Below are 26281 nucleotides of genomic sequence, written 5' to 3'. Positions count from 1 at the left end.
TGCTAGGATGTTTCTAGTATGATTACATGTTGCTAGCATGTTTCTAGCATGATTTTAGTATGAATAACATGTTCCTAACATGTTTCTGGCATGATTTTGGCATGAGTTAATAGCATGTTGCTAACATGATTAACAAGTTACTAGCATGTTTTAAGCATGATTAGTAGATTGCTAACATGTTTTTACCATGATTAGCAGGTTGCTAGTACGTTTCTAGCGTGATTACCAAGTTGTTAATATGTTTTTAGTATAATTAACAAGTTGTTAGCATGTTTCTAGCATGATTCTAGTTGCTAGGCTTGTCTAGATAGATAAATAGATTAGAAATATTAGAATGGAAGTTTGAATTGATTAGAAATAGTACATAGAAGGGACGTCTTGATTTAGTCTCAAGGGATTCTGGGAGTTTAAGTTTGAATAGTGTTGCTCATTTGAACATTCCGTCAATGTAAATCTATGGGATTTTTATGATTTTTAATCTTTAATTTTATGAAAACTATAAATTGGATCGGTTAGAAAATATATAGCAACCCGAGTCAGATCAGTCTGAAGATCTGGGCTGAGTTTGGTGGTTCTAGCTTGAAGCGTTCAGAAATTTGGCTAAGAAGAATAATAATAAAAAGCTTAAGTAGCAGATCTTGAGAAAGCCAACCTAATAATTTAAGAGAAACTGAACGAGTAGTTTGTTCTTTGCATTCAGCCACCATATGTGCTTGTGGCGTCTTCAGCCAATCAGCATCAGCTTTGTCATGACATCATGCAGCTCTTGAGCATTTCACAGCAGGTCGTAATTACCGTAATTCCGAGATGACAACGCGTGGCATTTTACTCATAGCTTTCCATGCTGTCGGACTCGGAGGTAGCGCCTAAGTAGCGCCAAAACAAACCTGTTGGCGGTTCAGGAACACGTGATTGCTTTGGCGTTGTTAGTGTTGCCATAGAAACACACAATTCAGATAGAGTAGAATGTCACGTGTTTTCATCTCGGAATTACGGCATGGCGTGAATGCAGCATGAGATACGTTAATGCTAACGACTAACACAAAGAAACACACAGAATCCTCAGATGTGTTGCTAGTAGAAACAGCCTCTCATAAACAGAGAGTTGAGTTACACAGAAAGATTACAGCAGCCGTGAATACTTTATTGAGCATTCTTAAAGGTTTATGTTTCTAGGTCAACAGCGAGGAAAGTATTCATGAAGTCACTTTTCATGCTAGCCAAAGTAATAAAGACATTTTATGTTCTGCTGGAGCACATAAATCTCTCTGAAGTGTGGGCAGATAATGTGGATCCTCACAACATTTGACATGTTTAGGGAAGTTTTTGACATTGAGTTTGGTTTTCTCGTGATGGAGTAGCTGAATATGAACACGTGCAGAAAATCAACAAATATTATTCAAACATGTTCGGCTTCAGTTTGAGCTCTTTAAAGGGATAGTTCATCCCAAAAAATGAAAATTCTGCCATCATTTATTCTGTATGACTTACTTCTGTGCAGCACAAAAAGTGAAATTTCATGCATCTTTTGACTGCTTTGTGTGAGGAAGAGATCATATTAAGTGATTCTTTTACGAGATCAAACTCAAAAGAATGATTGATTAAATAATCATTAATGGTTTTGGTTTTCACCTCTTTAAAGGAGAAGTTCACTTCCAGAACAAAAATGTATCCTTCATCTTCATCCAAGATGTTCATGTCTTTCTTTCTTCACTCGTAAATAAAATGATGTTTCTTGAGGAAAACATTACAGGATTTTTCTCTACTTATAGTGGATTTCAGTGGTGACCATGAGTTTGAACTTTCAAAATGTAGTTTCAATGCAGCTTCAAAGGGCTCTAAACGATCCCAGGGTTCCCGAGGAAGAAGGGTTTTATCTAGTAAAGCAATGTCATTTTCTAAAAAAAAAAAAAAAATACAAGTTTATTTACTTTTAACCTCAAATGCTTGTCTTGTCTAGCTCTGTCACGCGTATGTGTACTCTGTGTAATCTGGGTCAATACAGTTAGGGTATTTCGAAAAAACTCCCATCTCATTTTCTCCTCCAGTTTTAAAATCATCCTACATCGCTATAAAAGTACCGTCCCTGTGTTTACAAAGTGAACGTGCAAGGAAAATCAAACACCCTTTACAAAAACAGCGATGTAGGGCAGTTTTGAAGTTAGAGAAAACATAATTTCTTTACGAATGAAGAAAGAAAGACATGAACATCTTGAATGACAAAAGGGGTGAGTAAATTATCTGTTAAATGTTTAATCTGAAAGTGAACTTTTCCTTCAATGGTGCTTTTCTGAAATTTCACAAAAAAAAAATTCTTAAAAGTGATTATTGATATATTGTTATAGCATTTATTGTTTTGATTAGCTTTTATTTTAATTTTCATATTTTCAGTTTTCATTTTAATTTGTTTAATTTTTCTCATTTTTGTTTGTTTTTTTAAACACTTCTATTCAGCTTTCATTTATATTTTATTTGAGTTTATTTTTAGTACACATTTTCTGTTAGTGCCAAGGCAACATTTCTAATTTTCGTTAAAGTTTTTAAGTTCTTCATCTAACATTTATATTTTATTTCAGCTTTATTGTAAATATATTTTATTTAAGTTCCGTTTTATTTCAATTAACGGAAACAAATTTTCATAATTGTGGTTTTAGTTACCAGTAACAACACTGCTGAAATCAAGCTATTAATATGTGGGGCATTGAAATCACTTTTGAGTCACAACTTCACGCTCGCTTTTTACTTTCACTTTCGAGATTCGCCATCACACATACTCCATGTAAACTGTGGAGTGGCAGTACTTACCACACATTTTACAAAATTAGATGTTTGTCACTTGTGCTCAGAATATCCAAATTATTTGCCATTGTCCTATCAGTCATCTCTCTTTACTCTGTTTATGTGGTACAGGAAATTTTATGTACTTGTAATGGTACAGGTTACCGCTAGCAAGTGGCTAACCATGCCTCTTTAGGGGCTCCGTAGAACGTGTTATTATTTGTTTTGCGTGCCTTTACGAATACAGGTTCACTGTTTGGGCACAACCTTAGACAAAATGTAAAAACTTCTCCATTTTTAGTTGAAAATGGTGTCGCCCCCTCAGTTAACAATGCTTTAGAAATTCTGCTTTTGTGTTCCATGGCAGCAAGAATAAATCACTGGGGTGAACTATCCCTTTTAAAACCTTCTCAGCCCACATATTTTCTTTATATCCATCAGTGCAATCAGTCTCTCTCGTTTTAATCTCAGCTGTTGTTTCCACTTTGAAATGCACAAAAGAAAGAACAAAGAGGCAGAAAAATAGTTTGGCATCTCCTAAAATATGCCTCCCTCCCTTCTCTTCCATCGTGCCGTAGAAGGTTCTCTAATCTCATAGACAGATTAACAGTGACATGTTTATTTTCTCTGTAAAACAGCATTTGGGTTTACAACCACCCAAGCGCTTTGGGCTCATTGTGATTGATTTAGCAGTAATAAGGAGTCTGTTTCGTCCGTTTTATTACATGAGAAATTGTTTTCTTTCTTCTGGGACTGAATGGAGACGCTGATTGATTTTGCCGTGCGAGCATGATTGCAGCTAATTGGTCTCATTGGTTCTGCTGTGCGATGGTGATTGTGGGTAATGGGTCTGATTGGCTCTGTTGTAGAAGTGGGATTGTGGTCAGTGAATCTGACTGATTGTGATTGGCTAGAGCTTTCACATGGGTCAGGGTTTGCCTCTGCTGGTTGAGTTTTTAACTGCAGCATGCTGGACTAACTAGACCAAGCTAACCAGCCTGCCATCTTATTAGTTCTTAACTCTCTGTATTGCATGAATCTGATTGGTTGTGTTGTATAGTTACTGGATTGTTGATAATTGGTTTGCAGTACGGTTGCAATTTTCTTTCAAATCATTTAGCAGTTTCCAGCCTTCCTCCATTAAACAAATGACTTCTCATTTTCCAGCTATTGTATAGTAGGGTTGAATTGGTCTGACCTTTGTGCAAAAGCCTGTTTTCTCATTTACTAAAGTGTAAAGACTCTTCGTTCTTTCGCACTGAGCTTTAGCTATGGTTAAATTAACATTCCCCAATAAAATAACTTTTATTGGTATTCATTTTATATCAAACCAAACAGTACTGTTAAAGTGCAAGAGGTTTTAGTTTTTTCCATGTTTTAAGTGCACAAGATTTTAAGTGCATTTTAAGATTGGGTGAAAAATCTGACCCTATATCATTCCATCTTTTAATAGGAATAGTTTACCTTAAGACTCATGCTCGTGCACTTTTCCAAGCATGCATTTTCCAATGAGCAGACTGAAATAAGTCATTATTCAACAAAAACTTCAAAACTTGTATTTGCATCAGTGTTGAGATGCAAGAAATGGTGTGCCCAAGTGGCTTGCCATATTTGATGTAGTGGATGCCAAATTTCATTGATCCTTGCATGTGTCGCTACTAAACTGAATTTAAAAAAATGACATTTTTTGCTGAGAATAATGGAATAATGACTTAAATTTCAGTCTGTTCCTCACACAAACATATAAAAGCCTGTTAATGCACGCTAAATAAAAAAATTGCAAGATATAAACTCTCAATTGCTAGAAAAAGGTTTTTCAGACTTTATAACTTGCATTTGAAATAAAGTCAGACTTGCAAGATATAAACATGCAATTCTGACCTTTTTCTCACAATTGCGAACACTCAGGCTTTTTTCTTGCAATTCCAACTTCTCTTCTCAGCAGTAAGATATAAACTTGCAATTGCCAGAAAAAAGACTATTTATATACAATTGCAAGTTTATATCTTTCAATTCTGACTCTATATCTCGCAATTCTGAGAAATAAGTCAGAACGGCAAGATCTAAACTTGCAACTGCGATAAAAAAGTCAGACTTGTGAGAATTTGGAATTATTTTTTATTCATTTGCAGAAACGGGCTTCCATTCAAAGCTCTTATATGGATTAAAAAGACTTGAAATATTGTCATATCGGCGTTGATGGTTTATTCAGAAGCTTTAGGGCATAATGTTCAGTTGTTGCATCTAAAAAAACATCTACATTCCTCTTTTTGTGTTGTGTGAAAGTTAGAAAGCCGTGTGGAAGTTAGAAAGCCATTTGGAACGACTTGAGGTTGAGTAAATGATGACAGAAATTTTATTTTTGGGTCTTTATGACTGGGCATTTGGACAAATGGGTTTCTGACTTTAAATGTTGTTGAATGCATTATTTTTCTTCCTTTCACTGGCCTCAGTGCGAGATCTGATGAATGGTGTGTTTTATAGTATTAGGGCTCTTAAGGAAAAGGACCTATTTGTCTTCTTTTCGCAGCGGGGAGACACTTCAGTAATGAACAAGCACTCTGGGTGCTGTACTAAACTCCTAAAAGCTTTGTACTGTAAACAGCATGTGAGTAATTTAATGACTAATGCCACCATAAAGAACGTCCACCGCTTTCCTGCACCATCAGCAGAGAGATTCCCGCATTTGTAACAAAGATGTGAAGGACGTCTGTGGATTCTAGAGTGAAAACTAAGGTTTCAACTTGATTAGATGTTGGTTCGAGTGTTGGCCGACAAGTGTTCAAATGAAATGGTTGTCGTTTCTTACCAGCAGCGATGAGGAGGCTCTGTGGAAACTGGCTCGGGATTGTTGGAGCTCTAACCCTGTAATAAGCTCTAGCCTCCTGCTTTGATGGGCATCTGTTTCCTTACAGCAGCGAGACAGAACTGTACTGTGAAGACATATTTGACTGTTCAAACTGTGTGGAATCACTTTTTTACAGCCGAAGCCAAACAGTTTTGTAGTTATTTTGATTTTGCAAAACGCACCCTCATGTTCAACACATACTTGCCAAAGAGCTCTTAGAATTTACTGCATAATTTGATTTATGTCTGGCGGTTTGACTTGGGCCTGTATGAAACCACTTAATAACCACTCAGAACACCCTAGCAACTGCTCAGAACACCTTAGCAACTGCATAACAATGCCCTGGCAACCACTCAGAACACCTTAACAACTGCATAACAATACTCTGGCAAATGCCTAAAAGAGCTTAACAGTTGCATAGCAACACCCTGGCAACCACTCAAAACACCTTAGCAACTGTATAGCAATACCTTGGAAGTCACTCAAGACATCTTAGCAACTGCATAGCAACACCTTTGGCAACCATCCAAAATATTATATTAACTGCAAAATATTATATCCAAAATATTATATCAACTCCTTGCCAACCACTCAAAACACCTTAACAACATCCTGGTCACCACTCAATACACCCTAATAGCGCCCTGAAAACTGCTCAAAACACCTTAGCAACTGCATAGCAGTGCCCTGGCAACCAGTCAAAACATTTTAGAAACTGCATAGCAACACTCTGGGAACCATCCAGAACACCTTAACAATTGCGTAGCAACACATTGGCAACCACTCAAAAACACCTTTAGCAGTGCCCTGGCTCCCACTCAAAGCATCTTATCAGCTCAATAGCAATGCCTGGCCAACCACCCAATACACCTTAATATTTGCCTAACGACACCTTGGCAGCCACTCAAACACCTTAGCAACTCCCCTGGCTACCACTCACCATGTTAACAGTTGCATAGCAACATCATAGCGACTATTCAAAACATCTAAGCAACTCAGAACACCTTAGCAACTTCATAGAAACACCCTGGCAACTACTAAAAACACATTAGCAACTTAGCAACACTTTGGAAGTCACTCAGAGCAAGTACAAGCAAGTACATAGTAACACCCTGACAACCATCCAAAACACACTATCAGCTGCATAGCAACTCCCTGACAACCACTCAAAACACCTTAGCAGCTTCCTGGCAACCACTCTAAACACTTTAGCAACTACATAGCAACACCTTGGCAACCATTCAGAACACCTTAACAGCGCCCTGGCAAACACTCAAAATACCTTAACTGCATAGCGGTGCCCTGTCAACCATCCAGAACAACTTAACAAATGTATAGCAACACCTTGGCAACCACTCAAAACACCTTAGCAGCCTCTCTGGCAACCTCTCTAAACACCTTAGCAACTTCATAGAAACACCCTGGCAACCATTTAAAACACCTTAGCAGCTCCCTGGCAACCTCTCTAAACACCTTAGCAACTTCATAGCAACACCCTGGCAACTACTCAAAACACCACAGCAGCTCCCTGGGAACCACTCTAAACACTTCAACAGTTGCATAGTAACACTCAATTCAAAACACCTAAGCAGCTCAAAATACCTGACTCAAAACACCTTCAAAACTGCATAGCGACACCCTGGCAACCACTCAAAACACTTTAGCAACTGTACAACACCTTGGAAGTCACTCAAAGCATCTTAGCAAATGCATAGCAACACCCTGGTGACCATTCAAAACACTCGATCAACTGCATAGCAGCTCCCAGCCAACCACTCAAAACACCTTAATAACACCCTGGCAACCATTCAAAACACATTAGCAACTGTACAACACTTTGGAAGTCACTCAAAGCATCTTAGCAAATGCATAGCAACTCCCAGCCAACCACTCAAGACACCTTAATAACACGAGGCATCCAAAACACAACTCCCTGCCAACCACTCAAAACACCTTAGCAACTATATACCAGTGTCCTGGCCAACCACATAGCAACACCTTGGCAACCTTCTATATCACACTATCAACTGGGTAGCAACTCAGTAACTGCATCCTGGCAACTGCTTAAAACACCTTAGCAACTGTATAGCAGTGCCCTGGCAACCAGTCAAAACATCTTAGCAGCTAATAGCAACAGAACGCCTTAAGTATTGCGTAGCAACACATTCGCAACCACCCAAAACACCTTAGCAGTGCCCTGGCATCCAGTCAAAGCATCTAAGATAGTGTATAGCAACGCCTGGCCAACCACACAAAACACCTTAACAATTGCACAGCAACACCTTTGCAACCACTCAAAACACCTTAGCAACTGCACAGCAACAGCTTGACATCCATTCAGAACTGCACAGCAACACCCTTGTTGAATAGCAACTCCTTGTCAACCACTCAAAACATCTAAGCAGCTGCATAGCAACACCCTGGCAACCACCCACAGTACTCTATCATCATGCTATTGAGTTTTGCACAAGCATTAACTCTAGTTTTAACCCACAGTTGTTTTAAAATGAAATTTCTACAGTTTCTGAAGAAAAAGAACATTAGAAGATTGCCTTTTGTTACAGTAACCATGACAACCCTGTTGACCTTTATCAGGACAGAAAGTGTGTTTGTTGTCAGGCTAAAACTATACACTGCAGCTCGACTGCAGGAAATGCCAGAGCGCTGCTAAAGGATCCTAATGTTGAGTTTGGCTTCACTCCCAGAGGTCACAGCAATATGAGATGCTGAAGGCCTCGCAATCACGTCTGAACCGGGATCAGCTCTGCCCGTTTGTCGTCTCTCTCCACCTCTGACCAGGTTTTGGGTGGAATTGTGAAAATGAATTTACTCTGCCACGCTGGATCAGCAGCTTTTCGCTTGACTGTTTCTATTTACTTGCCTGAGGCAGAAACATGTGTCGGTTTTTCTCCAAATAGTGACTCGAAGCCTCTTGATTTCCTTTCTCTCGGCAGATGTGGACGAGTGCGCCGAGGCCCTGGACAGCTGCAGTATGGATGCCATCTGTCAGAACACCCTCAAGTCATACAAATGCATCTGCAAATCAGGATACAAGGGCGACGGGAAACACTGTGAAGGTGAGAAACGCTTACTAAGAGATGAAGATGCAAAAACATCCAAGACAAATAAGCAGTGTTGGGTGTAAGGCATTACCAAATAATATTAGTTAGTAATTAAAATAAATGCACTGGGGACCCGATTATAGCACTTAAACATTGAAAAAGTCAGATTTTCATGACATGTCGCCTTTAATTTAAAAGAGATGTTTATTTTTTGTACATCTTATCATTTTATGCAGCATTAATATGCAAAAACCAGCAACAGACATTGAAAGCAATAGACATCAAATACAGTTTCCTAGCTACACTCTTTAAAATTGCGTAGATTTAAAATAAGATAAACATGTTTGAGATCAGACTGCATTAGAGAATATATGTGACCATGGACCACAAAACCAGTCTTAAGTCGCTGGGGTCTATTTGTAGCAAGAGCCAAAAATACATTGTATGGGTCAAAATTATTGGTTTTTCTTTTATGGCAAAAATCATTAGGAAATTAAATAAAGTATCAAAACTTAATTTTTGATTAGTAATATGCATTGCTAAGAACTTAAGTTGGACAACTTTAATGGTGATTTTCTCAATATTTTGATTTTTTTGCACCCTCAGATTCCAGACTTTCAAATAGTTGTATCTCGGTTAAATATTGTCATATCCTAACCATATATCAATGGAAAGCTTATTTATTCGGCTTTCAGATGATGTATAAATCTCAGTTTCAAAAAATTGACACTTATGACTGGTTTTGTGGTCCAGGGTCATATATATTAAATAGGCCTAACAATTTAAGTTAATTTAGTGCAATTGAGTATTAAAAATAATGCAAAAATATAGCTGCAAGCAGCAATTACGGGGCCAATCACTAGACAAGCAAGGCAGCAAGCATCAGAGCAACTGAAGCAATGAGTAATTGAAGCCATTTTAAGATGACATTAGTCAAAACGGGTGAAAAATCATAAAAACAATGACTAGTAATGTGATTTAATGGGTGATTGGACCAATAGGTGTGTTCAGTGTGAGGTGACTATGACACAAAGTTTGGTGTCAATATGTCAGTGTTTTGCAAAGATAAAGCCTCAGAGTCATTTTGACATAATGGCTCACGTTTGTTGCGATGCTGTACGAATACGGTTTCATCTATCGACATGAAATCCATAACCTTCTGTCAGCACAGTATAAAGATGATAAGACTCAATTTTGAAGAAAATCAGATCTAGGACAAGTTATAAAAAGTATGTTTTCAACATAAATCAAAATGGCGGACAGGAAGTTTGGCCGACTATGGCAAAATTGGTATATACGATTAACGAAAAAGGAACGGAAAACTTACGAGCTTTTAAATTTTGGTGTTCATTCAAATCAGCATGAGGCAAGGATTCATAGGAAAAAAAAATCCTTCTAGACCTTACGGTTCAAAAGTTATTAGCATAAAATGATTGAAATTTGGACAAGTGGTGGCGCTAGAGAGTTTGAGTTAGAGATTTCAAACTTGCTGTGGTTAATGTTGAGACTGTCCTCTATCTGTGTGCCAAATTACACAACTTTCCCGCAAGCGGTTCTATGGGCTGCCATAGACTTCCAGAGCAGAAAAAGAAGAATAAGAATGCCAACGGATACAATAGATGCTATCACACTTTTGGTGCTTGGCCTCTAAAAAGTCTACTTCAAACAGATTGTTAAACTCAGCTGTAGGTTTTGTCTGCTGCAATAATGAATTATTTTAAATACTCATGTATGCAATGAAGTGAATTAAATGGCATATCATGTAATTAATTAGATTTTTATAAATCGATTGACAGTACTAATTCTGGATTAAACTGACAAACTATTTCTCTTTTGTTTTCCAAGCAGAGATATCTAGCCAAACTTGAGGTTTATACCATGAGAAAACAAATGCCGGTGGGGAAAGAAAAATAAACGAGATTGAAATCTTAATATCTTATGCTTCTCAAATACATTTATCTTGTTTAGCATGGTCAGATATTTTTTCTTGGAAACAAGACAGAATTACTGATTAAGAAACGGTTGTTTTTGCCATGTAGTCTATAATAAGATCACTCTGGTCGATACTGTATATGTGTGTGTCTGTGTGTGTGTGTGTGTGTGTGTTCAGACACTTCAAGGTCTTCTTCTCCATGTCTTATTTCTGCAGTCTGCAGTTCCTTGGCTGCATTTTCAGACTTACCTGAGGGAAGGGAAATAGGTGTTCAAATGCAAGATTAAAAAGATGACAGATTCAATTCTTTTGCCTTTGGTCGTGAAATAGAGCATGAAATATCTTACACGTCACTGATAACTTAGACTTGGCCTGGTAATTACTTCCCAATCCCAATCACATTAATGCAGGGCCAGAAATGTATGTTTCTATTTCTGTTTCTGGAATTGATTTCAAGGGGAATTTTTATGTCCATAAAGACAACTTTTTATAATTACTTCATTAAATGCATCTTTGATGTCTTTTAATTCAAATATTTAATTTTAATGATTTGCTTTTATCAGTCAAAATGCTCATCTAGACTGTTAAAAAATTGTACACCGCAAGGAACTGAAGCATGATAAACTGTTAATGAATTTGTTTAATTCTTTTGACGAATTAGACAATCAAGACTTCACTTCATTGGTTGTCATAGTCACTGTAAACCTGATTAAGTTGGCAAAACTTAAACAATATGAGGAAATTAGTTCCATCAAAATTTTTTAAGTTAAGAAATTCATTCTCAAATTAAGAATTTTGAAGAGTTAGTAAGATAATTTAAACATTTAACTTAAAATGATCATATGTGACCCCTGGACCACAAAACCAGTCATAAAGGGTAAATTTTTTGAAATTAAGATTTATATATAATCTCAAAGCTGAATAAATAGCTTTCCACTGGTGTATGATCATCAGACTCATCAGAATCGTGAGCAGATCTAAATATAAAGCCGCTATCAACACTTTCATTTCATTTTTACTTTGTCAGTGGTTCTCAGCACACTGATGCTGTACTGCAGAAAGATATGGTCATGTCTTGTTTTCTCGTGGCCGTTTGCCTTCAGGGGAAGTTTTTGCAGCTCAGTTGTATTTGGAGAGGTGTATGCTGCTTTTGGACCCACTTAGCCAATGTGATCCTTTCTGGATACAAACATCCTAAGCCCAGGCAAAACACTGGAAAGTGAATGAGTTCTGGAATGTTTGCGCTGCGTTAAAACGGCACTCCTGACTGAACCGGGATCAGTCGCGTAAAGCTCTTGATATGGTGTGGAAACACAAATGTGCGCTGGGGAGATATGAGCATCGCTGTTCAAATATACTTCTCCACGTGCTGAATTTCTGCGCACACTGAAACACAAGCACCAGAACTGGATCCTAATCCCCTGAAAGCTATTGCAAAACTCTTGATAGCTATTTGCTACAAATAACGTGGGCTTGGGGTAAATAACAGGCCTGAGCCTTGAGAAAGCAGCGCTCGCCTGTTTGGCTGGTCACACTTCATAACTAGCTTAACCAGCGAGGGTTTTATGTCTTTCTTTCTTTTTATACTTATATTTAGGCACAATTTATAGACCTTCAAAACTATTTTCATGCGTTTACGTGTAAAGCTTTAGATCAAAAGGTTTTTGAGATCATGAGAAATTAAATGCAGGCAAATATGTGCAAACTTTTGACTGGTTGTGTATAATGTATATAAATATAATAAAAGCTTGTAGCTTATTGCTTTAATTGCTTTTAGCTTACTTGCAGTTTGTTAAATTGTGATGTGATAAGTTAATTTTACACACATATTCATTGTCAGTTTCACGCAATCAAAAATGCAAATATTATTCAAGATATCCTATATATACTATTTTATAATATTAATATTTTAATGGAATATTTATGCTGACCGTTTCTTGTTTTTTTTTTTAACTTATTTGCATTTAGTTTACGTTGTTCTGGGTTGTGACAAATGAATTTTTCTCACATATTCAGTATACAAATATTCCATTTTGTTTTAGAAATTTGTCTTAGAATTATAAAAAACTAAATAAAAATATGATGCATATTTATTATGCAGAAAATAGTTTAATATTTTATTACACAGTATTTTATAATTCATAAAATATTTTAATACAGTTTTTTAAGTCATAATTACTTGCTTTCAGTTTATTTGCAGTTTGCTTAAATTAAATAAATGTTAATTTATCACACAAGGTACGGATATATATTTTCTCTTAATAAAATAAATAAATTAAAGACATAAACACAAAAAAATTATATTATTATATAATATTATAATAAAATACTTAAACGTAAAATATATAGTATTTTATAATTTATGAAATGTTTTAATAAAAATTTTTAAGGTCACAATTAATTTGCTTTTCATTTATTTGCAGTTTTCTTGAGTTAAATAAATGTTAATTAACTTATCGCACTGCAGGACAATGTACAAATATTCCATTTTGTATCTTAATAAAATATAAAAATAATAATATAAAGGGAAAATATAAACAAATAAATTATATTATATTATATTTTTATAAAATACTTGACATTTTTTTATTATGTAATAATATTACATTATTAGTTATGGTTTAGGTTATAGTTTAGGTTATCTGCAGTTTGTTTATTGTCTGTTTAAATATCTATATATTTTAATAAAATATTGTAAGGTCATTATTACTTGCTTTTAACTTATTTGCAGTTTGTTTAAATTGTCATGTGGTGTGAGAAATGAATTTTACACACATATTCATTGTACAAATAATGCATTTTGTCGCAATCAAAAAAAAAAACAAATAATACAAAATAATGCAAGATAATAAACTGTTATTTAAAATGAAGTATATCACTGATGAATACTGCTGTCTAAATTGTGTCAACCGTAAACCAACCTTAACCATAAATTATTGGTCTTTTTTAGCATAGTCAATCCATGCAGACAATTTTAGATATTTTCAGGTTCATTTTGCATCGTTCAGTCTATATGTACATCATCTGAGTCTTAATAGGCAATTTATTATGTCTCTTGAATGCAGAATGAACGTTTATTCCACATCCGCAATCATCTCAGCCTGAAACAAATGACCCGTAAACAATACGACCATAATGAGTAGTGCAAAGTGCTTTTTTTTCTCTCCATTTCTCAAAATTGCCTCTGCCGTAGATCGTTCGGCCTCATATGGAGACGCATTAGCCGAGGTAAAACAGCTTGTAATTCTGTGGAGTGAAGCTGGTGCAGAACTGAAATAAAAAGCAAAAGTGCAAAGACTTTGTACTGTGTTGGAGGTGGGATAAAAAGCATTCAGGAATAAAGACAAATAAAGCGCTGTACCCCAGACAGCGAGCGCCTCTCTCCATACTCACTGAGGCCCGACGACTACAAAGCGGAGCAGAGGAGTCTGGGTAATTAGTGCTCAATTGGGCGTCAAATGAGAGGGGATGGCCTGCGTCCCCCTCCACAGACATCCACTTCTCTCTCCGGCTCGGAGATGTTTATTCAGCTGCTCTCGCCGTCCAAACATAAGGCCTAATTCACTATAATCACCACAGTTACTGGCACACAGAAGCTCGTATTGAGCTAAATAAATTAATTAGGAACAAATTAAAGATGTTTCAGCCAGTGCATTTTAAAGAGTCAAGGTTTCTTCAGCAAAAATGTCGTAATTTATTTTTTTAAGGCCTTCGGAAAAAAACGTATTTTGCTGCTGTATTTTTAAGACGTATGTAAATGACCTGCGTTGTGATTGGCTAACTTTCATGTTCATGTAGGATGTAGGAGGTTTTTGAATACTGATTAGGTCTTGATATGTAAAAGTGGGCGGTCATATGTTAATGAGCTCTTGGTTGTGTTTAGAACTGAGACCATTTCTTGCTTTGTTTATATTTGGGCTGGCAAACTATTAATCGCAATTATATATATTATATTAGGCAAACTCAAACTTTTATTTTGTATGCAATTAATCACGATTAATTGTTTGCCAGCCCTAGTTTATATATAATAGTAATATATATTTGTAATATACACTACCGTTCAAAAGTTTGGGGTCATTAAGACTTGTAATAGTCTTTAAAGAAGTCTCTTAGGCTCATCAAGGCTGCATTTATTTGATTAAAAATATAGAAAAAAAACAGTAATATTGCAAAATGTTTTTACAATATAAAATAATGTTTTTTATTTTAACATACTTTAAAATAGAATTTATTCCTGTGATGAAAAGCTGAATTTTTATCAGCTGTTACTCCAGTCTTAAGTGTCACATGATCCTTCAGAAATCATTCTAATATGCGGATTTATTATTAGAATGATCAATGTTGGATAATATCAACAGTTGTGCTGTGCTGCCAAATATTTTTTGGAACCTGTGAATTTTTATTATTTTTTTTTTTTCAGGATTCTTTCATGAATAACAAGTTTAAAAAGTACAGTGTTTATTCAAAATATAAATATTTTATAACAATGTAAATTATTTATTATTAACTTTTAATAAACTTTTAATTATTAACTTTAATACATCCTTGGTGAATAAAAGTATTAATTTCTTAAAAAAAAAAAAAAAAAAAGAAACAATAAAAATGTACTGACCCCAAACTTTTGAACGGTAGTGTATATTACAAATAGTAATGGTAATATATATTTGTTTTTTTCTTTTTGGTTAGATTAGATTAGATTTCACTTATGTAAAAGTGAAATATTTTATTACATATATAATTTATATAATATAGGCTATAATATTTAATTAAATATTATATACTATATAATAAAGTGTGAGTATGAGTATATTCATTTTTTTATGATTGAAATACAAAATGTGATATTGTACATTGAATAGTTTATGATATTATATGAAATTTAATAAATGAATAAATTCAATAAATGAAAAATAATTCTTAATAAATGTCAAAATATATTTCATAATAATGTCAATATTTTATATTATGACATTTATTATATTATTGTATTATATGAAATTTAAAAATAATTAAAAAATGAACATTATAATATGATAATGTGTATATAAATATGTTTATTTTTATGATTAATAGACAAAATTTTATATATATATAATTTTTTTAGGATAGACAGACAAAATGTTACATTTGTATGTTGGATAATTTATGATATTATATGAAATGTAATAAATTAAATTTCGTATCATTTAATACATTAATAAATGAAAATGTATGAATAAATGTCAAAATGTAAAAATAGTGTGTGTATATATATATATATATATATATATATATATATATATATATAAAATGTGTGTGTCTTGAATTAATTGAAAAGAAATGAAATAATATAATAATTGTGTTTCATATTTAAATGTATATACACCAGCATTCAAAACTTTAGAGCTGGTAAGATTTAATATCTGCTTGCCTAAATTTATTTGATCAAAAGTCTGTAATATTATGAAATATTTTTGTAATTTAAAGTAAATATTTTCCATTTAAATTTACTGTAAAATGTAATTTATTCTGGTGATCAAATCTGAATTCTCAGCATCATTACTCCAGTCTTCAGTGTCACATGATTCTTCAGAAATCATTCTAATATGCTGATTTGCTCTTCAAGAAGCATTTCTGATTATTATCAGTGTTGAAAACAGTTGTCCTGCTTCTTATTTTTGTGGAAATTGTAAAATTTTTAGTTCTTTGCTAAATTTAAAGTTCAAAAGAACAGTATTTATTCACAATAGAAATCATTTGTAACATTATAAATGTCTTTTCTGACACTTTTGATCAACTTAATGCATCCTCACTGAGCCCTCAAACTTGGGCTTCAAAAAAACCCAGCGTTTATCTATGCTATAAACCTTTTAATGTTTAATGTGATCGTTCTTGCAGATATCGATGAGTGTGCTAGTGAATACAATGGAGGATGCGTTCACGAGTGCATCAACATTCCCGGAAACTACAGATGCACGTGCTACGACGGCTTTCGCTTGGCCAACGACGGACACAACTGCCTGGGTAAGCCATCATTTCTGTACATATGGGACAAAACAGTTAAAAAATCAAGTCCTTGCAGGATTCAAGACAAACAATCATTATTGCTGAAACCCAACTTATGTGGTTGATACTCAAGCGTGTCTAATCAAACTCCGCACCGACCGCGACTGAGGCCCAAAGGGCCGTCACTCTATCCTCCGTGTCAAAATAAAGCGGTTTACGTGGTTAACCGATAGAAGAGGGCGATAAATCTGTCAGATTTGGGCCCTGACTGCTGAGCACACGGTTCTGTGGTATTAATTGTATTTTCAGACCGCGTGAGCTCACGTTTTTGACATTCGGTGGCTCGTATGCCCAGCCGTTCCAGGTCAGTTAAATCAATCTGAAGGGAATGTGTGTGTACGGGTGCGTTTGTGTGGGAGATTTACATCAGGTTACAGTCTTATACTGACCTCGGCTCTTTAACTCAAAACAGATGTCCGGCGCGTCAAACAATCAGCCCAATGAAGATGTGAAATTGCTGTTTTGCTGTGATCGGTGGGTTTGCGCCGAGCGTTTGTGTGGGTTATGTGGGTTTTAGCAAGAGCACTGCTATTTCAGCCTTTCGTGGGCATTTAAAGGACCCATCTGCCATTTTTAGAAACACATTTTTGCATTTTGAGGTTTTCTCTGACAGAGTTTGAAGCAATCTGATTGTTATCCAAATGAGAGTTGGGCGAAATGCTGAGTTTGAGAACCGACTCCAGTTTGATTTTAAAATTTGAATCAAATTTAAACTGAATCGATCATGTCACACAGGATATTGTGTTTAAATAGTTTTTAAAAAATTCAAAACCATAGAGGAAATTTTATTAGACCAACACATCTTGTGACAAACAATAATTAATCTTGTTTTTTGGTCATTTTTATTCTCAAAACGCAAAAATTGAATGATGTAATTAATGTTTGAGCATTTAAAATGGTCTAATAATTTTTATCTGTTGTTCTGAATTTCTCTTTTATTTTTGGGAAAAAAGTTTTTTGGGGAAAAAAAAAGGTATCAATAAACACTATCACCACATTTTTTTTAGATTTTATGTTTTTGATCATTTTATAAAAATAAATTTGAATATTGAACCATATTTGGGACAAATATTAAATGCATTCAAGTAAAAGTTGGGATATTTTAGAGCATTAAGGCTCAAAATGTATTATTCACAAATGTTTTATACATTTAGTTAAAATATAAATAGATTAATATTATATGAAATCATAACAAAAATTATAAAGTAATCATTGTGAAATATTTTATTAACACATTATGTAATATTATTAATAGTGATAATTGTAGACAGCATTTATCAAAAATAAATTTTGATCAAATATTAAATATATTAAAGTCACATTTTGGTAGAGAATTAAGTCTATAAAATTACAATTCAGTAAATTGAAAAAAAATGTATTATAAATATTTGTTTATACATAAATATTTCTGTTAATTATAATATAAATTAGAATTAATTATAATATTAATATATAATGTTAATTATAATATATATATATATATATGCTGTTTAAATATTAACATGCTTCTTTAAATATTTTTCATGCTTCTTTGCAAATTATTTTATATATAATTATATATATATATATATATAAATGATATATATATATATATATATATATATATATATATGTAAAATTAATATTGAATATTAATAAAAATAAAAATAAAATAAATAAATATTTAACAAAATAATAAATACAAACAATACACACACATACACACACACATATATATATATATATATATATATATATATGTGTGTGTATTGTTTGTATTTATTATTTTGTTAAATATTTATTTATTTTATTTTTATTTGTATTAATATTCAATATCAATTTGTATTAATGTAGTATTATTAAAATGTATTAATGCTGGGTAAACAATGGTACACAAATTCAAAATTCAGCATCAATTGAAAATGGCATAATATTTGCATATTTATTTGCTATATATATGTGTATATATATATATATATATATATATATATATATATATATATATATATATATATATATATATATATATATATATATATATATATATATATACACACACATTTTATGATGTCTTATTTTTACTTAAAATGTAACACTGCAATATAAATTTAATAGTAAATAATATATTGAATAATTAATTACATTTAATAATTAAAAAAATAAATTAATAAATATATTTCATTAAAAAATATTATATATATATATATATATATATATATATAAAAAAATAAATTATAAATAAATATATTTCATTAAAAAATATATATATATATATATATATATCATATTATTTATACATTTTTACAACAATCTCTCTCTCTATCTATATATCACTCAATGTTGCATATATGATAGTGTTCTTTTTTGAACTGAAAATATATATTGGCTACAAATATTTCAATTAATATAATAATATTATAATATAAAAATACTAATAATATGTATAGAAATATTAAATAGATTTTTTAAAAGTTTAATTTGATATCATTTTATTTTGGAGAATACATTTTATTTTATTTTATTTTATATTATATTCAGTCATATACTGTTGACAGTCCTTTATATATATTGTATATAATATCATGCTTTTTCCAGAAAATTAATATTGAAAATATATTTATATACTGCACAGTCAGATTGCTCTGAACCGCTCTTGCTTCATCTCGTCACACACACGAACGCTTTGTTCCAATCCATTTAGCGTGAGTCTCATGTTTTGCCGTGGATGATTTGCGCAGCTGTATGGATGAGCTGTAGCGCTGTACGCGGCTCTGATCATCTATATCTGCCCACCAGCAGCCGCTTTTGATATCCGAGCGTGTGTGTTATCTCTCATACACCCTTCACTAACTCTTTTGTAACTCGGCGTTCTGTTCTTCACAAATGAACGCTTCACACAGATGAACTGTGGCTAAAATAAACAACCCACTTCTGGAGGATCTCTAATCTATCGACTCGCAGTCTCTCTCCTCCCGAGGTTTCTTTAGGATACTGAGTAACTTTTGCTCCAAGGTTAATGTGTTCTTGGTTTGAAGACTAAAAATAACCGGTCGCTTTGTTTCTATGGTGTTTTTAGTGGGAAGAAAAGTCAAAAAGTTTGTAATCTGTGCAGAAAAGACTTCTTTTTGCTTGCCTTCAGAGTTGGAAATGCCAGTTGAACTTGTGCGCTGCTCATATTTCTGTTTATGATTTAATAAAGCGATTGTTTGGTACTGTATGCACTTGAGTATTTGTCTTGTTTTCTTTCGGTAACGGAGTGGTGTTATCGGGAATGCTGATGAAAGAAGACAATGTTGATTTTCGTCTGTTTATTTCACGCAATCAATGCGCAGGTTGTGTCTGTACGGAGCGTTAAACATTGATTTACAGATTGTTTCGCTCACAGATGTGTCTTTGTGAAACTGTGAGAAACGGCTGCTGATTGCGGCGCTTGTATTGATGTTCCTCATCCTCGTGTTTTTCCTCTTCTCCACAATTTTCATCAATTAATTCAACTCGAACAGCCCTCCATTCAAGCCTTTTGTAGATCTTTTTTCAGCGTTAGCTACATTTTCTGGAATTTTTTAAAAAGCAATTTTATGATTAAAGTTTGAAAATCTCCCACTCAGCTTTTTTTTTTTTTTTTTTTATGTTCAGCATCCAAAATTTAACCATTATGGATAACAACAGCATGATATTGGCAAACTGAATTGCAATTGTTCTTCTTCTCATATATTGTAGCCTATTCTATGTTTTAGCTGACAGCCAAAAAAATTTGTATTTATTTATTTATACAAATACTGAAAAAAAAATACATACAAATAATAAAAATAATCTGAAAAAACTGCCATTTTATTGTCAATTTAAAAATTGAACACTTCAATATGAAATATAATAATTAAAAATAGATTTTTAACAATGAAATATATATTATATATACTGTATTTTTTATTGATTGATTTTTATATAAATATTATTTTTTATTTATTTTTATAAATATTCCTTATTAATTTTGTATTAATTTGGTATTATTAATATTTGTAAAAGTTTATTTGTTTATTTAAGTGTATTTATTAAGTAAACAATGGGACAAAAATTCAGTATTTATCATTAAATGACAACTGAAAAATATTTGCATATTTAATTGCAGTTGTTTTTTATGGATTAAATTATTTACACTACACTAAAAATGTGGCACAGATGCACATTTAGCAGTGGAAATAATAAGAAATAATAAAAAATAATACATATAATAAGAAAATAATACTGAAAAAACTTATCCTTTTATTTATTCAATATTTTTATTTTCTTTTATTTATAAACTTATTTCTATTTTATTTCTCTTTAAAATTGAACACTTCAATGTAAAATATAATGATAATGACATAACAATGAAATATGTAGTATACTTAGATATTTACATATTAGTTATATATATATATATATATATATATATATGTGTGTGTGTGTGTGTGTGTGTGTGTGTGTGTGTGTGTACACACACACACACACACACACACACACACACAAAATACCAATATTAAAAAACAATACATACAAATAATGAGAAAATAATATAAAAAAATGACCATTGTATTTTCACTTGAAAAAATGTAATACTTCAATGTAAAATATAATAATAATAAAATATATATATATTTTTAACAATGAAAAATAATTATGTATTATTATTATTATTATTATTATTATTATTTATTTTTTCTTTTTAATATATAAAACAAATATTTCAAAATAATACATACAAATAACAAGTAACAAAAACAGCATTTTATTTTCGCTTTAAAAATGGAACACTTCAATACAAATTATAATAATAAATAATAAAATAATAAATATATATGATGTTTACATATTTACATATTATTGATATTTTTATTATATCATTATTTTTTATATATAAATCTATATCTATATATAATCTATCTATATATAAAAGTAATTAAAAAATACATACAAATAATATGAAAATACCGTTTTTATACATTTAAGATTATATTTTATTTTTAGTTTAAAAATTGTACACTTCAATATAAATGATAAAATTAAATAATAAAAATATACATTTTTTAATAATAAAATACGTAATATATTTACATATTATTTGTACATTTATATTTTATATACATACATACATATATATATATATATATATATATATAAAAATATAAATAATCTATAATGTTAATCTTATCTGCTGTTTTTAAGTTGACAAGTATGTCTGCGATATCAATAGTTGACATGAAAGATTTAGCAATGCTGAGACTGAAATACATACTTGGATTACATTATAAACTCTGTATTGACACATTTCAGAAAACAAAGACATCAAAAGCATCTACATTTACTAGAAACATATCTCACCCCTAAGCATTTGGAAGGAGTTTGACGTATGTCGGCAACCATAACGGCTGTCAGGGCCGTATATATATATATATATATATATATATATATGTATATATATATATATATATATATATATATATATATATATATATATATATATATATATATATTTTGCACAGATAAATATCTGCTAAAATAAAATTCTCCAAATTACTAATGTAGAATGGATAAAAACTGTTTTAGAAAGCCATAAAAAGGCCATAAAAATACAAAACATACTGTTGAAATACTGTGAAGTAACCTCATCTCCTGATTTTGTTTGATTGATCATCTTGAACATTCAACCAGGGCAAAGAGGAAGGAAATAGTTAGAAAAAGACAAGAAGTAGAGGAGCGGAACAAGGAATAAGAGAAAGAAAGAGAGAGAGAGGTAATTCTTGAGCACAGAAATCCTCTCAGGAGATTTTTAAAGAAATGTTTTAAGTGCAAATAGCATGAGCTCTGCTCTGGGTTTCACCAGAATCCTGTTCCTTTTCCAAATATTTGCTTTGGACGCAGGCCGCGATCTGCACATAACACATGTCGCTAACGCCGTCCGCCGACCGGCACGGCTTCACCAAACTCACCGGCGGCAGGAAATCACGGGTTTGTTTATGCTGCGGGAGCAAGGTGTTTGGGGTTTGAAGTGAGGCATTGATATTAATGCAAGCTCTGACAGCCGTTATGGTTGTCGACATACGTCAAACTCCTTCCAAATGCTTAGGGGCGAGATATGTTTCTAGTAAATGTAGATGCTTTTGATGTCTTTGTTTTCTGAAATGTGTCAATACAGAGTTTATAATGTAATCCAAGCATGTATTTCTGTCTCAGCATTGCTAAATTGCTGTAAAATTAATCTGTTTTCTCTTTCATGTCAACTATTGATATCGCAGACATACTTGTCAACTTAAAAACAGCAGATAAGATTAACAGATAAGTGATCAAACTTCATGACATGCATTTAATGGAAACTCCAGAACCCTGTTTTTTACTGCTTTAATAAAGAAAAAAGCATGTTAAGACAAGACAATGCAGTATCTTTGTGTACCTGCATGGACAACATTTCGGGTCTTTCTAATTCTGATGCATTCGGTAGCCACGACCACACTGACGTCTGATTGGTTCAGAATCCTACACCATGCATATTAAACACCCAGTATTTGCATATTTATTTATTTATTTTTTTTATTTATTTTTGTTTTTATTTCAGAATCATACACTATGCGTATTAAACACCCATTATTTGCATATTAATAGTTGTTTATTTATTTATTTAAATTATTATTTATTGTTTTTATTATCTGTTTGTTTTTGTCTTTATTACTATGTTTATTTGTTTATGTAAATGTACATTTATTTTTATTTTTAAAAATTGTATTTATTCTTTTATTTTTTTAAATTTCAGAATTCTACACTATACATATTAAACACCCAGTATTTGCATATTAACATTTATTTACTATTTATTTAAATTATTATTATTATTTATTTTTTGTTTTTTATTTATTTTCATTGTTTGTTTTTGTCTTTATTATTGTTTATTTATTTATATGAATGTAAATTGATTTATTTTATTTGGTACATGTTTGTTTATTTATTTATTATTTCTTTATATAAATGTAAATTGATTTATTGTACATTTTTATTTATATATATATAATTGACCAATTGAACAATATTGACCAATCTAATTATAATATGTTCGGTAGACACGCCCACAGTGACATCTGATTGGTTCAGAATCTTGCAACATGCATGATAAACATCCTGTATGAACTGTCTGTATGAACTGGATTTTGTCATTTCATACAGCATTTTCATTTTCACCAAGGACAGAATTTGATTCTGGTAACTTCATGTCGCAATTGTCCAATGGTGGGAATGTGAGTCTGTGTGTGTGTGTGTGTGTGTGTGAGTGAGTGAGTGAATGCGAACGCTGGGAAATGGTTATATTCCCCCCACGGCTGGGCTGAAAATGGCCTAGATTGGAAACTCTATCCCAAGGCCTCAGTGCATTGGACAAATAGACAGAAAATTAGTTTCGCATGAGGCTTTATTAAGCGTGAGCTTGTGTATACAGCAGCCTGACACTGATGCCATGTATCTGAGAGAGAGATCAGGTTGCAGTCTCATCCTCAGAGAGGCAGACGACACACAGAAACGTCTCGAATGAGAACAAACACTCACACATTTGTCAGTTTGACGGGCTGTGCCCTCACAGGACACAGATGAGTTTTAGTGGTAAGTGGGTTAAACTCAACTCAACACCTGCTGTCAGTGGTACTGAAGTCTCTGATCACATTTTAGACAGAGTGTGTGCGTCTCATCGACTTTAAATCAGCTGCTATTTATGTTACGTACAGTATGTTTCAACCTGGATTATTTCAGATGCCTGCAGCGTTTTCTCCATGTCTACGTTTCTGTTATCCAAAAGTTAAAGTTAAGGTTTCTGTTCACCTTTTCAGACCCAGGCCTATTTTCTCTTTTAGCTGACAGCCAAAAATGACCTTTTATGGCAGTATATCAGTGTTTTTTGTCATTCAGTTTAGTAATTTTATATTATAGTGTGTGTATGTGTGTGTGTGTGTGTGTGTGTGTGTGTGTGTGTGTGTTTGTTGTTTGTTTTCTATTTCTGATTATTATTTTTGATTTTATGTTAATTTTGTACATTTATTTGTTTGTTTGTTTGTTTGTTTGTTTATTGGAATAAGGCAGGAGTGTTTGAAAAACATTTTTACAATTTTAAAATAATATTATCTAAATAATACAAATATTTATAATAATAATACTAAAATAATGTTATATTATATTGCATTTATTTTCTATTTCTATTTATTAATTTATGTTCTAGCTTAATTCATTTTATTGTTATTAGTATTATTGTTATTATTAGTGAGTTAATTTATTTAAATGTATATTTATTTATTTATTTATGGGAAAATAGTAGAAGGAGTGTTTGAAAAACATTTTTACAATTTAAAAATAATATTATCTAAAATAATAATATTATAATATTATTACTTTTATATCAAATTTTATTATATGTATTTATTTATGGAAGGCAGAAGGAAATATTTTTTTGAGAAATATTTTCACAATTTTTCAATAATGAAGGCTGTTTTTATATTTAGTATTTAGAATAATTCATTGTGTTTATTAATTAATTATCTTTATTAATTTTATACCAATTAATAGTAATAATAGTATTAATATAATATTTAGCATTTTTATATTTTATATTAATTTATAATTATTATTATCAAGTTTGTTTAATTATTTAAATGTGCATGTATTTATGGGAATAAGGCAGAAGGAGTGTTTGAAAAACATTTTTACTATTTTAAATTCATATTTAATATAATAATAATAATATATTTTATTTTAGTAAAAACATTTTTATATGATATTGTATTTATTTATTGTGTGTTTGTTGTCTAATTATTTAATTATATATGTATTTTCTTGTATTTATTTATTAAAAGAAACAATGCAAAGAGAGTGTTTGAGAAACATTTTTACAATTTTTACAAACTGCAATTTATTTATTTAGAATTTAGAATCATTTATTATTTTTATACCAAATCATTATTATTATTATTATTATTATTATTATTATTATTATTATTATTATTATTATTACTTTTTATTTCAGTAAATGTATTTATACACTAAACAAATATATATATATATATATAATTTGATGGCAATCTTTTTTATATTTATATTCAGTTTATGTTTGTGTAAATGGTCCTTTACGCAAATAAAAAAATACCATGGTAACTACAGTATTATGTCCCAAAACACCATGGATACTACAAATACTGTTACCATCATAAGATTGCTACAGCCTAGTATTAACCACTGCTGTCATCGAGAAATAAAACTAAAATGACAGGAGAATTCTGCAGCGTCTGACATTATTACAAGAAAATCCAGGATTTATTTTGTTAATGATTTTATAGTAGTAACTAAATATAATATTTTGATGATATCATAGTTACCACGGTACAGTTCTAAAATAAGCTTAAACTCTGCATCAATCAAAGACAGACTAATCTCTAACTATGATCAAATAATTCAGACGTCATGTTGATTTAGGATCAGTCTAAGTTTGGAAAACGGCCCCCATGTCATTAAACAGCATACTGCAGGTTGAAATGTATTCGCTTTTAATCAGCTGTTGAATGATCAGGTCGTGTAACGATCCACAAAGCCCGAAAGACGATGAGTCAGTCAACACACGGTGAGATTTTG

General features: G+C 31.9%; 1 protein-coding gene across 2 annotated transcripts in view; it reads left to right on the top strand.

Annotated features, from left to right (window-relative positions):
- scube3 (signal peptide, CUB domain, EGF-like 3) overlaps positions 1-26281 on the top strand; it is a 151692-nt gene that overhangs the window by 44297 nt on the left and 81114 nt on the right. For both annotated transcript variants that reach the window (XM_051096811.1, XM_051096812.1), the window contains 2 exons: positions 8581-8703; positions 16499-16624. In XM_051096811.1, the coding sequence (XP_050952768.1) occupies positions 8581-8703; positions 16499-16624 (249 nt within the window). The remainder of the gene's footprint in view (positions 1-8580; positions 8704-16498; positions 16625-26281) is intronic.

The sequence above is a fragment of the Labeo rohita genome, chromosome 23 (assembly GCF_022985175.1).
Source record: "Labeo rohita strain BAU-BD-2019 chromosome 23, IGBB_LRoh.1.0, whole genome shotgun sequence".
NCBI lineage: Eukaryota > Metazoa > Chordata > Actinopteri > Cypriniformes > Cyprinidae > Labeo > Labeo rohita.
Note: the sequence above shows the minus strand (reverse complement) of the source record. Positions and strands in the feature narration are given on the sequence as shown.